This window comes from Otolemur garnettii, unplaced genomic scaffold (genome assembly GCF_000181295.1).
Source record: "Otolemur garnettii isolate 467f Iridium unplaced genomic scaffold, OtoGar3 scaffold00120, whole genome shotgun sequence".
NCBI lineage: Eukaryota > Metazoa > Chordata > Mammalia > Primates > Galagidae > Otolemur > Otolemur garnettii.
In genome coordinates this window covers 575488-589746 of record NW_003852515.1, presented here as the reverse complement: position 1 = coordinate 589746, position 14259 = coordinate 575488, and the positions used below count along the sequence as shown (strand labels likewise).

Genomic DNA, 14259 nt, shown 5'->3' with positions numbered 1-14259 from the left:
AACACTCTCTCCGTCACAACGCTAGCTAAATGTCAGTGCCCTGATTTGTCCTCAGCATCAGTCTCTCAGAAGCAGGCTGCGTTGGAAGCACAGACTTGAGTTCTTTAATATTTATACTTCATGAACTTAGTCAACCATGTATTAGCAATATGCCATTGTAAAGTGGTGAGAAATGTACAGCACCTACTCGCCAAGACATTCACATCCTGCAGGAACTCGTGGGCCTTGGAGACCAATAATTTTTTCTGTATATTTCATGGCAGAATCTGAATATACTGAGCTATAAAAAATACCTTCCCTTCACATCTGCCATACCACACCTAACCCTGACAAAAGGAAATCTACTTTGAGAACATGATTTAACGGTACTTTCATTTTTATTTATTTGCTTATTATTTTATTTCAGATTAATGTGAGGGTATAAACAATTAGGTTGCAGTGTTTGCATTTGTTAGGCAGAGTCTCTTTTGTAGTTGTGTTACATACTGAGGGAAGTGTGCCATACATCTTTACATCGTGCCCATTAGGTGGGGGCACACCAGTCTCCCTCCCTCCTCCCCGATACCCTCTCCTTGTTGAATTGAGTTTTTCTCTTATGTGGGCATGTATTCTTAGTAAAGTATCACAAGAATGAAAAGCAAGTATCCAATGTCCTCATTACTAATATGAAGCCAGTAGCTGATTTAATTAACAGTACTTCTAAAATATAATAGTCACTATGTTCATAATAGGTATGTAGTAATTTCTTATCCTTCAAAATAGATGAATTGGGGAGAATTTTTTAATTTCTTATCTTTTAGAAAAATGAATACACTATATCATTGAGACTTAAATTATAAAAACCAAAAAAGAAACCTCAGAGGTTAAGAGATACATTCGTTGTATGATGAATAACAACAATTGGGCAGCACCTGTGGCTCAAAGGAGTAGAGCACCGACCCCATATGCCGGAGGTGGCAGGTTCAAATCCAGCCCCGGCCAAAAACTGCAAAAAAAAAAAGAATAACAACAATTGTTTTGATTCATTGGAGATCTATTATGAGCCACATGGCAGTGACTTTATATATATACATTGTCACAGAAGTCATGACAATGCCATAGGTGACATGGACTTCTCCCTGTGCATTCATGGATGTTATTTATGTGAGTCTAAAAAATTTGCTCAAATAGCAGTGCTTCAGTTTATACATGATACAGCCTGGTTTATTGAAACCAAAGAGCACAATTAGAAAGGATTCTCCTTTGTCTCAGTCACCACTTGTGCTAGGGCTGGAATGCTTTTATTTATTTATTCAGTCAGTCAGCTGGGTAACAATTCTTTACAGTTCATCTACCAGGCATGGTTCAGGTGCTGGGAATAAGTAATGAATAAGACAGGAACACTCCTTGGTCTCTTAGACTTGTAATATAGTGGAGAAGTCAGACAGTAAGAAAATAGATAAATACATGAGGAAAAAAAACTGTCAGATAGTAGATAACTGTTCTAAAGAAGATCATATAGGATATTAGGATACAGAATGATGTATTCAGGGAGAGTAGAGAAGGGAGGTACAAGCAAGGTATTTTGATTTCCAGTAAAATCTCAAAGCAAGTGTAGTTGCTATAAATATAGTTGTTAAAACTTGTCTTCAGTACTTACATATTTGTATGTAAAATCACAGTGAGTTTAAGGAGTGATTTTTTTTTTACCTTTTCATGTAATAGCAAGTTTGTTAATGATATTTTTGTAAGCGAAGACAAAGAGTAATATATTAAGTATTTCACAGTCCAAAAATCACTACTTGAATGCATTAAAATATATGGCATCATTTATTTTAAAATGACTACTGTTCTTTATGTAAGTACCAAATTTAAATATTATGGTAAGCTAGACAAGGTAGCTCACACCTGTAATTTTGGCACTTTGGGAGGCCAAAACAGGAGGATGGCTTGAGGCCAGGTGTTAAGACCACCCTAGGCAACATAGTGAGATCCTGTCTCTTCAAAAAATTAAATTAGCCAGATATAAAGATGCAAAGCTTTAGTTCCAGCTACTTAGGAGACTGAGGCAGGAGGATCACTTGAGCCCAGGAGTTCAAGGCTGCAGTGAGCTATGATTGCACCATTGCACTCCACCCTGGGTGACAGAGCACAATAAATACATATATATTATTAGCCATTTTAAGCATTAATTTTCAGGGTGTAATTATTCTTATTTACTGTTAACCTCATTTCTATAACTTCGAGAAACAAAAATTTTTTTTAGAGACTGAGTCTCACTCTATCTCCCTGGGTAGAGTGTAGTGGTGTGATTACAAGTCACTGCAACCTCAAACTCTTGAGCTCAAACAATCCTCCCACCTTGGCTTCCCAAGTAGCTGGGACTATAGGTATGTGTCACCATGCCCAGATAATTTTTCTACTTTTTAAAAAATTATATTTAGGGTTGATTTATTTAGGTTTTTGTATGTGAATGAATTTTGGGAGTTTTAGTTTTTTTTTTAATTCCTTTTGTAGTAAATATATTTTTAAATTTCAGAATAATACAAGGGTACATATGATTAGGTTGCATTATTTGCATTTTTTAGGTAAAGTCCAAGTTATAGTTGTAGAGATGGTTTCACTCTTGCTCAGGCTGGTCTTGAACTCCTGACCCCAAGTGTTCCTCCTGCCTTGGCCTCCCAGAGTACTAGGAAGAGGAAATCTTTTATCTTTGTTTCAGATCTGTAATAAGGGCACATTTCAAAGTGAAATTTATGAATTCTAATAATGTACATAAACAATGCCTAAAAATGAGTGATCAGATGACAAGTGTATTATTTTTCATGAATGCTTTATTCATCTGACCATTCATAGAAAAATAATCTCCATAAATTGTTGGTATGATAACTTTAGAGATTATCCTAAACTTTAGCGATGTGTTATTTGGATAACAGACAGCCATCAAAAAGTGTGAATTATGATCAAAGTAAATTGATTCAAGGATCAAAAAGAAACGTCAAAAAGATATGCAAAGAAATATAAAGAAGTAGATTGACTTGAATGACTTTAATTGAAAAGAAGAGAAAACTAGAGGGCATTGAAGTATAACAAGATCAGTAGATTGCTAAAATTGTTTAGGCACCTATGTCAATATGTTTTTACAGGTATCCTAGGCACTCAGAGAATTACGGGGGGATGTCGAAGTATGAGATGCACCTACCACGGGTGGAGGCAGGAGGTGGTAGGGGAGAGCTAGGTCACAAAAGTCCCCTCAGGTGCCACATCATGAAATTTAGACATTGTTGAGTAGGCAAGTAGAAGCCACTTAAGGACTTTAAATGCAGGGAAGTAAACAATCATGTTTGTATTTTAAGAATATCATTTGACTATGCAGACAATGGAAGAGAGGCCAGGGAATTGGTTTAGGAGGCAATTGCAGTGATCATGCCATTATCTCAAAATGTTAAAACCAATTGCCAGTACGTAATCTACAGGCAAAACAAAATAAAATCCAAGGCAGTCACTTTGCTCTTCAGTCTCTAGGCGAGCAAAAAATGAGTAAAAGAACGTCAGTCACAATAAGATGCACTGAAAAAAGTGAATGGGAGGGACAGGGAAAAAGTGTTTAAAAGAAGTTGAAGTTAAAACAGAAGACACCACTGTGAGTCAGTAAGATCCGCAAAGAAATTGAAGCGATACCTGCTCTTCCTCACCATGATTTATGACTTGAGTTAGTGTTTGAGAAAATCACTGTGCAAATCTAAAACACTGTTATATATTCTCAAAAGGGAAACTGACAAACAAGGAGACATTTCCACTAGAACAGAAGCTCCCTAAAGGTCGGGTCTTACACCCTCCGTGTTTGCTGCTGGGTCACTGGTGCCTCATACGTAATACTACTATAGGCAGGTGCAATGCCAAGTGCTCTACACGCGTGAGCTCAATTAATTCCCAGCACACTCAGAGGAAGGAGAAAGGAGGGAAGATGATCCTCTGCATTTCACAGACAAAGAAAATCAGACCCAGAGAGATTAAGGAGCTTCCCCAAGGTTTACTAACCGCACAGCTAGTAAGTTACAGAGCTAGGTTGAATTCAAACCCAAGTAGTCTGTGTGTGAAGTCTGCCTTTAACCACCGTGTAAGTACATCATAATTATTTGCTGACTTGGAGTAGTTGGGGAAAGAGTAGTTACAATTCCTGAAATTTTTGAATGATGAAATATTTTAAATGCAACTTTAATAATTTCAAGGCCCTTTAAGTAACTGAAAGTTTGAACAAATTATTATATTAACAGACACAAATAAATAAATAAAACTTGATATATAAATATGTTTTTTTAACAATCCACAGTATTTTTGTCCTGGCACAAATGTGTAGTTATAAAGATTATTTGGGAAAATAAACACGCAAGAATATCTAGGAAAACCCTAAAAAAATTCAAGAACAATGCATAGTAAAAAGTAGGCCATATTAGATATTAAAGAACATTATAAAACTTCAGTAATTAAAATGATATGGTATTTCCTGTAGAATATGGCAGTCTTTCCTATAGCATTTATGTGGTTCATCTTTATTCCATAAATAGTTTAAAGGTAAACTCTATCCCAGATAATTGCTAAACAATTATGAATTCTATAAAAGTTAGTACCCAAATTATCTACACCAAGATGAAAACAGAACCATTGTCATGGTCATTTTGTCATGTCAAAATAAATAGGTGACTAGGAAAAGAAAAGTAACATAAAGGCAAAAAAGACTTACAAGATTAAACTGATATTTAAAGACTGGTTAGCAAACATTTACTGATCCCCCTGTAGAATGGCAAAAAATTCTGATAGATACCAGAGGTAAGTAAGGTCCCTTTCTTTTAAAGAACTTACTATTTACATACGAGCTGATGTTTAAACTAGACCCCATTTGTAGAGAGTTGAAGGGCTATGCTAGAGGTATATGGATTAAGCGTAGAGGACACTCAGAAGGGAATAATTTAATGGGATGGGATTCAGGACATCAGGGAGGAGCAGAGAAGGACGCATGAAGGAGAGGACATCCAAGTCCCCTGTCCACTGTAAAGAAGGAGTAGGGTTCACCTCAGAGAAAAGAAGGGTTCAAGGATGGTGGATGGGGTATGGCTTGCAGCACGTTCCTACATGAATGTAGAATGAACATGGCCTGGCTAGATTTTATGGAGCTTGTGGGAGACAGACCAGGTAGCATAGAGCCCACTCTTGACTGGTCAGCTGTGCCTTGCCAAGAAGTGGTAACTTGATCCCACTGGCATCAAGGAAACCACCCAATCTGTGATTTCTAAATAGAAAGAATTGTAATTGGATAAGACAGCACAGTGGGAGGGAACTGTACTAGGAAGACTGTTGGCAGGTGACTGCCCCAATCCAGGTGACAGTGCTTGCAAGCCTGAACTGCAGCAAAAGAAGTGGGAGTGGATAAGATGTCAAATTCAAGAGCTGGTTTGTGGGTAAAATCTATAATATAAAACTGGATGAAAGGATGGAGTGCGAGTCAGCAGTGAGGAATGAAGGTGACATCATTTGACCATAAAGCCCATGCTCTCCTTGCTGGGCAATTTGTAACTGCTGGATGCCCATGGCTGGTCTCCCTGCCTCTCTTCCATTGCCCATGCCACAGAAGTGAGCCTTCCTCTGTAGTCTCTCTGATCTCAGTGGCTCCTTGTCACTGTCCACTCACAGTGCCACTGTCCACTGCTCCACTCACAGAAACTCCTTCACGTGGCCCCTTCCTCTCAAGCCTCCCCAGCCACTGCACCTGGCCCCTTCACTAACATTCGGATGAGTCCCAGGCTCCAAAACAAGGCCGGTCTCCACCAGCTGCCAGGTTCCATGTGCTGTTCCCGCTTCCTGTCGATATTCCCCCACCCACCATTTCCTTACACTTTCAAAGTTTCTAGGGCCATGCGCCAGGGCAGCTCAGCATAGTCCCTCAGATGTTTGCTGAATGAGTACATGAGCGGATTTAAAGTTTATCTGAGTTTGTATCTTCTTATGGAAACTTTTCTTCCCCTGATACTCAAGTTTGCCGTAGGTTGTCTCTTCTCCCCTTCTCTGGCTTCTGTCCCTACGAGTTTTCCATACTGCCTTAGACTTCCCTGTTTATTGTCTATCTCCCATCCTCCCTAGGTTGTTAACATCTTTTGTTTTTTTTTTTTCAGATTAACATGAGGGTACAAACAATTAGGTTACAAGGTTTGCATTTGTTAGGCAGAGTCCCTCTTGTAGTTGTGTCCCACACACAGGGGGTGTATTGTATATCCTTATATTCTGCCCATTAGGGGGGAGAACACCAATTTCCTTCCTTTCTTCTTTCCCTCTCCCCATTTCTCCTTCCCCCCAGTTTGAATTAAATTGAATTTTTTCTCATATGTGGCTGTGTATTAGTTCATCTACTGGCTTCATGTGAGTATTGAATACATTGGATATTTGCTTTTCCATTCTTGTGATACTTTACTAAAAAGAATGTATTCCAACTCTATTGGATTGATACAAAAGATGTAAAGTCTCCACCTTTTTTATGGCTGGTTAGTATCCCATGGTGTACATATATCACAGTTTATTAATTCATTCATATGTTGATGGGCACAGGAGTTTCTTCCATGTCTTGGCAACTGAATTGAGCTGTGATGAACATTCTAGTGTAAATGTCCTTACGATAAAAATGATTTGTTTCTTTGGGTAGTAGTGGGATTGTGAGATGAAATGGAAGGTCTATTTTGAGTTCATTGAGGATTCTCCATAATCCTTTCCAAAGAAGTTGTACTAGTTGCAGTCCCACTTACAGTGTCTCAGTGTTCCCTTCTCTCCACATCCACACCAGCATCTGCAGCTTTGGGATTTTATGATGGGGGCTGTTCTCATTGGGGTTAGGTGATATCTCAAGATGATTTTGATTTGCATTTCTCTGATGATTATGGACAAGAGCATTTTTTCATGTGTTTGTTACCTATTCATCTGTCTTCCTTAGAGAAGGTTCTGGACTGTGAACATCTTAAGGGAAAGAACTATCTTTTCCCTCCATAACCCGGGTTGTAGCACAGTAGCTAGTACATATTACTAGGAGGGTAATCAGATGGGATGGGGAGGAAGGTTTAGGAAATCAAAGGAATATGACAGTGTTTAAGATGACATAATCAACAATGGAAATTACAGGCTGGTTATCCTTTTGGTGCTACAGAATTAGGGTGACCTAGAGCTGGAGGGAGAAGACAATCTCTTGAGTACTTACTTTGGCAAAGGTGAGAATGACATGGCTTCCCCCAGAATTACTCTATCCCACCATCCTGACCATTTGGATTCCTCCTCATGCACTATTTATCCCATGAGCAACAAGAGACCTATACCCTGTAAGTCCCAGATGATGCAACGTGCCTCGTGGGCACCCTGTCGCCCATGTCAGGCCTGCCTTTTCCAAGCATTCAGAGGAGAATCATCTCCAGATATCACCACTGTCTTACATCTTGGTTTCTGTTGTAGAATAAAGACCCTAAGATGGCTCGAGTTGCACTGGAATCTCTCTACAGATTACTTTGGGTTTACATGATTCGAATTAAATGTGAAAGCAACACGGCTACTCAGAGGTAAGGAGTTGACTTGTGTTAATGGTAACCACACCACCCAGCCACTGTGGAGGGTGTTTTCTTTAATCATTGCCCATACTAACCCAGCTAGAACCTATTCAAAGCTGACAGTTTGTAAAAGATCAAAGTCCCAAGGAATTTGTTCAGGCTTTCCTTAGTCATTGGCTCGGCACCCATCACAAAAATCCCAGCCTCCACCGTGATCAACAAGCTCCACTTCCAGGGTTGGGTTTGCCAGTTTAGACAAGGAAGCACCTACAATTTCCCCACTGCTCTTAGTTTTCCAGAAAAACTTTTCATAGAGTAATTATACTAATGGAAAGGGGTGAGGTGATTTGTTTTCTTTTTCTGAATTCTCTCTGATACTTAGATAAGATGAAACATCTGCCATTCTCCCTTAAAGAACTGGAGCTCAGCCAATCTTGCTTGTTTTTTCTTTCCCCCCTTATCTTCCAGCCGACTTATAACCATCATCACAACACTTTTCCCCAAAGGGTCCCGCGGTGTGGTGCCAAGGGATATGCCTCTGAACATCTTTGTGAAAATCATCCAGTTCATTGCCCAGGTAATGGGGAGTTTCTGGCAGTGGGAATCTTCTAATTACTCTTAATCAGCCAGGCTCCTTCTTAGGAAGAACTAAAAGATGAAAAGTCTAAAATAGCATCTGAACATGTTTAGACTTTTCAGAAAGGTTTTAAGTGTTTTCATACATAGTCTTTTTTGTGTGTGTAAGACAGTGTCTCACTTTGTCACCCTAAGTAGAGTGCCATGAGGCCATGGCTCACAGCAACCTCAAACTCTTGGGCTCAGGTTATCCTCCTGCCTCATCCTCCCGAGTAGCTGAGACAATAGGCATTGGCCACAACGCAAGGCTAGTTTTTGAGATGAGATCTCACTCTTGCTCAGGCTGGTCTCCAACTCCTGAGCTCAGGCAATCCACCCACCTTGGCCCCCCAGAGTGCTGGGATTACAGGTGTGAGCCACCACATCTGACCCTGACATGTAGCCTATTCTTTTTCTTCATAACAAATTGTTCTAAGAGTACATCAAATATTTTCAGCCTCTGACAGATGAAGAAACAGAAACAGGAGTTTTAAGTGGTTCACATGAGTCACAAAGCCTATTAATTAGTATTATAGAGAAATCTCTTAACTCTTTGTCCCTGTTTTTTCCTGATTCTCTATTCTGGATTCTGCAAATAAAGAGGAGGTAAAAGATCTGATGTTTAGAGGAAATCAAAAGAAGACAATTTAGTGAAATTTGAGGGAGAAATAATAATGTTCTAACTTTCACCTTGTGAAAGAGAAGTGAATAGGAATGTTAGCATCTACCAAGCACTTACTCTTTGCTGACCACTTTACATGTATTCATTGACTTAAAATCTTGTCCAGGAGTATTAAATATAGTTTGTAGTTTGTAATTTACTATTTGGACCTGAGAGTTATACTTTTTAAAACACTTTGTGTTTACCTCCTCGTAATTTCCAGCAGAGCAGGAACCTCTGCTGGGATCCGGCTCTATAGCATTAAACAAGTCAGACCATACCTTTTTGTCAGGTTCTTTGTTTGTAATATGGGGATGAAGAATCCTTGCCCAGTATGCCTCAGAATATTGTGTGGTTAAAGAGAAGTAATAGGTATGAAGTACTGTTGAAGAATAATTGATATTGATGTAAAGATGTAAGTTTGTCTTGTTAGTTCCCAGACTATTGGGTATCTCTCTTTGTATTTGTTTCAGTAAAATGCCTCCATGATATCTGTACTTAGGGAGAGGCCATTACTTACTCTGCAGATGGAATAATCACTGTAACTTTTCTACATGTAGTTATAATGTGGCTGAGAATGTGCTTTCATTAGTCCAAAAAATGTTGTGTGTAGTGAACCTGTTGTATCTTAGTAGCCAGTCTTGAATTATTAGACTCTGTCTTAAATATTCTTTATTAAGTAACCTTAATATGTCTTATTTATAGATTATTCATCTTGTGGAATTTTTTGTTAGCATCTGAGCCAAGGATTTTTAGCGTTAGAGAATAGAAGAAACATTGTCATTTTGCAGTGATATCTGTAAAAACATACTTTAAACCGAGTTTCAAGAAGTTACCAGTAATTGCGGTACAAGTAGGAAGAGTTTGGACTGTTTGAACCAAACACCCCAAGTGTTTTGGTTCTTTGATTTTGGGGGGGCTTTGTCATTAGTCATTTTGTGCTTTAGGGGTTAATTACATAACATATTAAAAAAGGCAGCCCCACATACCACATGAAAACAGACTCAGCCTCACCATCAGTTCCGCTGAGCGTGGTCTTCCTTCAGGGCTCCCTGAGATCCGTACAGCTGAGCAGTACACACCTCCTTCTGTCTGGTGCGTCTGAGGACAATAGCCATTTTATGCTGAATTTGTATGTTAATGCCTTCATTTTGTTTCCTTGTTTTCACTACAGGAACGGTTAGATTTTGCGATGAAAGAAATCATTTTTGATTTTCTTTGTGTGGGAAAACCAGCAAAAGCTTTCAGTCTCAATCCAGAGGTATGAATGATCCTTTTATATACTTTTAACAGATTGTGTATTCACAGAGCCACACCTTCTTGCTTTGCGATTTTGGAGAATGGGGCGGGGGATGTTCTTTTCTAAAAGGCTGTTTCTGTCCATGTCCAAAGTCAGATTAAGGAATTTCAGAAGTACAATTTGGGATAAACTTAGAATGAAATATAGTTAGATAAAAGGTTAATGTGTTACCATATTCTGTTCTTGTATAATAGAGTAATTGTTGCCAAAAAAGAAAATCTGGTGCTAAGTCAGGTTGTTTCATTTTAGAAAAATCAGTGCTTTTACTTATAACTGATTTGATGCAGGTTGGCAGGTTTAGTATTGGGAAATGATGACACAAAGAAGAGCAAATGCAGGCAATAATAAATACACTACAGCATAGAGAAGTTTGTAAAGTGCACACATATATTTCTGTGATCCCACAGACACAGTGGGTTTCAGACGCAACATGGCATAGCGGGGGCTATGCAAATGTACAACGCATAGCATTTCCCACTTTTAAAATCACTGTCAGCCCACAGAACCAGGCCTGGCAAGCTGCCTTTTTCAAGCCCTATTCCTATGAAATTGTAGAAAGAACCCTGGACCAGAAGTCTGCCAGAAAACAGACTGGATTTGCAGTCTGGATTTGCCACTTGCTGTGGGCTCGGCTACTTTTCCTAGCTCTGTGACATTTACCCTTGACCTATAGGTTTTCAGCAACAAAATGTGCAGCACACTTTTCTAGCTTACCTTACAGAATAATTGTGATATTGGGAAAAGCATACTGCAAACACTTAAGCAAAAGGAAAAGGGAAAAATTGAAAAATTAAATACTATACACACACGTAGTTCTTACTATCTCTCTGATACTCTGTTAGTGAGGAAGGAGACCCAGAGCCCAGAGGCTCAAAACAGGGCAGTTTTTTGGTAGTAGAGGGACCCCTGGCATTCCCATGCTCCTTGGCACCACACCCTGTGTTCTCTTCTTGATACTAAGGCTTCCACATATCTCAGTAAAGCACAAGAAGCCCAAAAATGGGAGTTACTGCCTGGTGTCTGACGATACCACAGGCTTCTGGTATGTCTGCAGCCAGGGTCAGCGGGCCAGTGTGAAGGAGCAAAACCAGTGCCAAGCCAGTGGACGGGCCTAGGGCTGGACAGTCAACAGTCTTCTCTTCCTGGGGAGATTCTCAAAATATTATTCATTTCTCTGTAATCATGGCTCTACTCTCTTTAATACTTAATTCTCAGAGTTACTGGAGTTCATGTCTAAAAAAGACATGTTAAATGTACTACCATCATTATCACTGCTTATAAAATGTATCCTTGGTTCTTCTCTCAAACTCATTTAATAATAATTAATTCATTAACTTTTCTATACAGAGGGCTTGGAATTTTGATTTAAAAAACACTACCAGGCTCAGCGCCTGTGGCTCAAGCGGCTAAGGTGCCAGCCACATACACCTGAGCTGGCGGGTTCAAATCCAGCCTGCACCCGCCAAACAACAATGACACCTGCAACCAAAAAATAGCCAGGCGTTGTGGTGGGTGCCTGTAGTCTTGGCTACTTGAGAGGTGGAAGCAGGAAAATCGCTTGAGCCCAGGAGTCGGAGGTTACTGTGAGCTGTGATGCGACAGCACTCTACCCAGGGCGACAGCTTGAGGCTCTGTCTCAAAAAAAAAAAAAAAATACTACCAGTAAGAGGAAATATATGAGTATCTTGTTTCATGTCTCTTGAGTTGGTAGGGTTATGGAAGAATTTATTTATTGGTCAGTAATTATAAGCCTGGAAATACCCATAACCCCACTCAAAAGCAGACACAAAGATAGACTGGTCTATGAAGCAAATGTCACGCACTGGGTGAAATATGCTGCTAGGTACAGTTTCTCAGGAATCAAACCCATATTGGGTCTTTGAAAATATTTTTGAAGTAGCTTTTGCAACAAGGCCTGGAGATCTAAGGGGTTATCTTGCTATAAAGTTTATATTGCACCATCACTCAACTGTTAGGTAGTTTCCAGCTAATTGTCCTGTTTTAGTTCAGACCTAGATAACTTCTAATATACACCCTGATCATCATGAGAACTTGGCTCATCAATTTCTCTCAGTTTTGCCTTAACTTAAAATAAGTGACACATGAGGTCCAACCCAGTGCTAGAGGCAAGAAGAAGAAATAAAAAGAATATAGATTAGAAAGGAGGAAATAAACTTGTCTTTATTCACAGATAATCTGTTTGTCTATGTAGAAAATTCCAAAGAATCTAAATAAAACCTACTAGATCTAATAAATGATTTTAGGAGGTTTATCGGCTAGAAGATAAATTTATTATATCAATATGTTTCTATATTCTAGTAATGCCCAATTAGAAATTGAATAATTTATAGTAGCAATGAAAAACAAAACGCTTAGCAATAAAGCTGACAAAATATGTGCAATGCTTTTATACTGAAAACACAAGTGTTTAGAGAAGCCAAATAAGTGGAAATAAACACTATGGATTGAAAGCCTTGATGTTATCAAGAGGTTAACTGTTCTCATATTGATCTATGTAGATTGAACTGTGATTCCAGTAATAACCCCAATTAAAATCCCTCTACCATTGTCTGTAGAAATCAACAAGGTGATATTAAAATTTCTATAGAAAACCAAAGAAACTAGAAAAACCAACATGATTTTGAAAAAGAAGACTTAAGTTAGATTAGAATGGCCTGATTTTAGGACTTACTAGAAGTTTATATGGTAATCTATGCAGTGTGGTAATGGCGGAGGATAAATATAAAGACCATTTGAGGAGAAGAGATACTCCAGAAAGAGACTGATGTGTATATGGTCAGTTGATTTTCAACAATGGTTCCAAGTTAATTCAAATGGATAAAAAATAGTCTTTCCAATACAGAGTGCTGAACAGTTGGACATCCACCGGCAAAATAATGAGCCTCAACCCTTAATTTGCGCTGTAAACAAAAATTAATTCAAAGTGGATCATGAACCTAAATGTAAAATCCAATGCTTTAATTCCTCCAAAAGAAAACATAAGAGAAAAATCTTTGTGAACGTCAAGTAGGCAAAAATTTCTAGGCCATAAAAATCATAAACTATAAAAGAAAAAGCTGATAAATTGACCATTATCAATAATAAAAAAAAAGTCTGCATTTAAGACACTATTAATAAACTAGAGAACCACAGACTGGGAGAAAATACTTACAAAACATAAATCTGATGAAGTACTTCTATACATATCGATAAAGAACTGTCATGACTCAATAATAAGAAAATAGCCCAATTTTTTTTGGCTCAGTGCCTGTCACTCAGCGGCTAGGGCATCAGCCACATACACTGGACCTGGCCAGGGTTGAACCCAGCCCAGGCCTGCCAAACCACAATGACAACTACAACCAAAAAATAGCCGGGCGTTGTGGTGGGCACCTGTAGTCCCAGCTACTTGGGAGGCAGAGGCAGGAGAATTGCTTGAGCCCAGGAGTTGGAGGTTGTTGTGAGCTGTGAGAGTGCTGTGACACTCTACTCAGGGCAACGGCTTGAGGCTCTGTCTCAAAAAAACCCAAAAATGTTCAACATCATTAGTCATTAAGTAAATGGAAGTTAATATCACAGATCAATTCACAAACACCAAAATGTGGAAACAACCTAAATGCCCACCAACCCAGGAATGGATTAACAAGCTGTACTATTCAGCCATTAAAAAAGATGGAGACTTTACATCTTTTGTATTAACCTGGATAGAGTTGAAACCCATTAGTCTTAGTAAAGCATCACAAGAATAGAGAAGCAAGAATCCAGTGTACTCAATTCTAACATGGATGCAGTAGATGATCTAGTACAAAGTGGGGGTGGGGTGGGGAATGAGTAATCGGGGAGAGGGGAAGTGGGTGGAGGAGCCAAGGTGTATGGCACGTCTTTTGGAGCTGAGACACAATTACAAGAGGGACTTAACCTAACAAACACAATCAATGTAACCTAATTCTTTGTACCCTCAATGCATCCCAAACAATAAAAAAAAAAGAAAATGCAAGTTAAAACAACAATAACTATACAATGCTAAAGAAGATACAGAACAACTACAACCTCATACTACTCTAGTGAGAATGCAAAAAGGTACAACCACTTTTGAAAACAGAACACACCACATGAGCCAACAA

General features: G+C 38.9%; 1 protein-coding gene across 1 annotated transcript in view; it reads left to right on the top strand.

The window, feature by feature from the left end:
- Positions 1–14259, top strand: part of FRY (FRY microtubule binding protein) — a 251083-nt gene that overhangs the window by 96973 nt on the left and 139851 nt on the right. The window contains exons 12-14 of the mRNA XM_003797632.2: positions 7468–7571; positions 8028–8136; positions 10010–10096. Coding sequence (XP_003797680.1) covers positions 7468–7571; positions 8028–8136; positions 10010–10096 — 300 coding nt within the window. The remainder of the gene's footprint in view (positions 1–7467; positions 7572–8027; positions 8137–10009; positions 10097–14259) is intronic.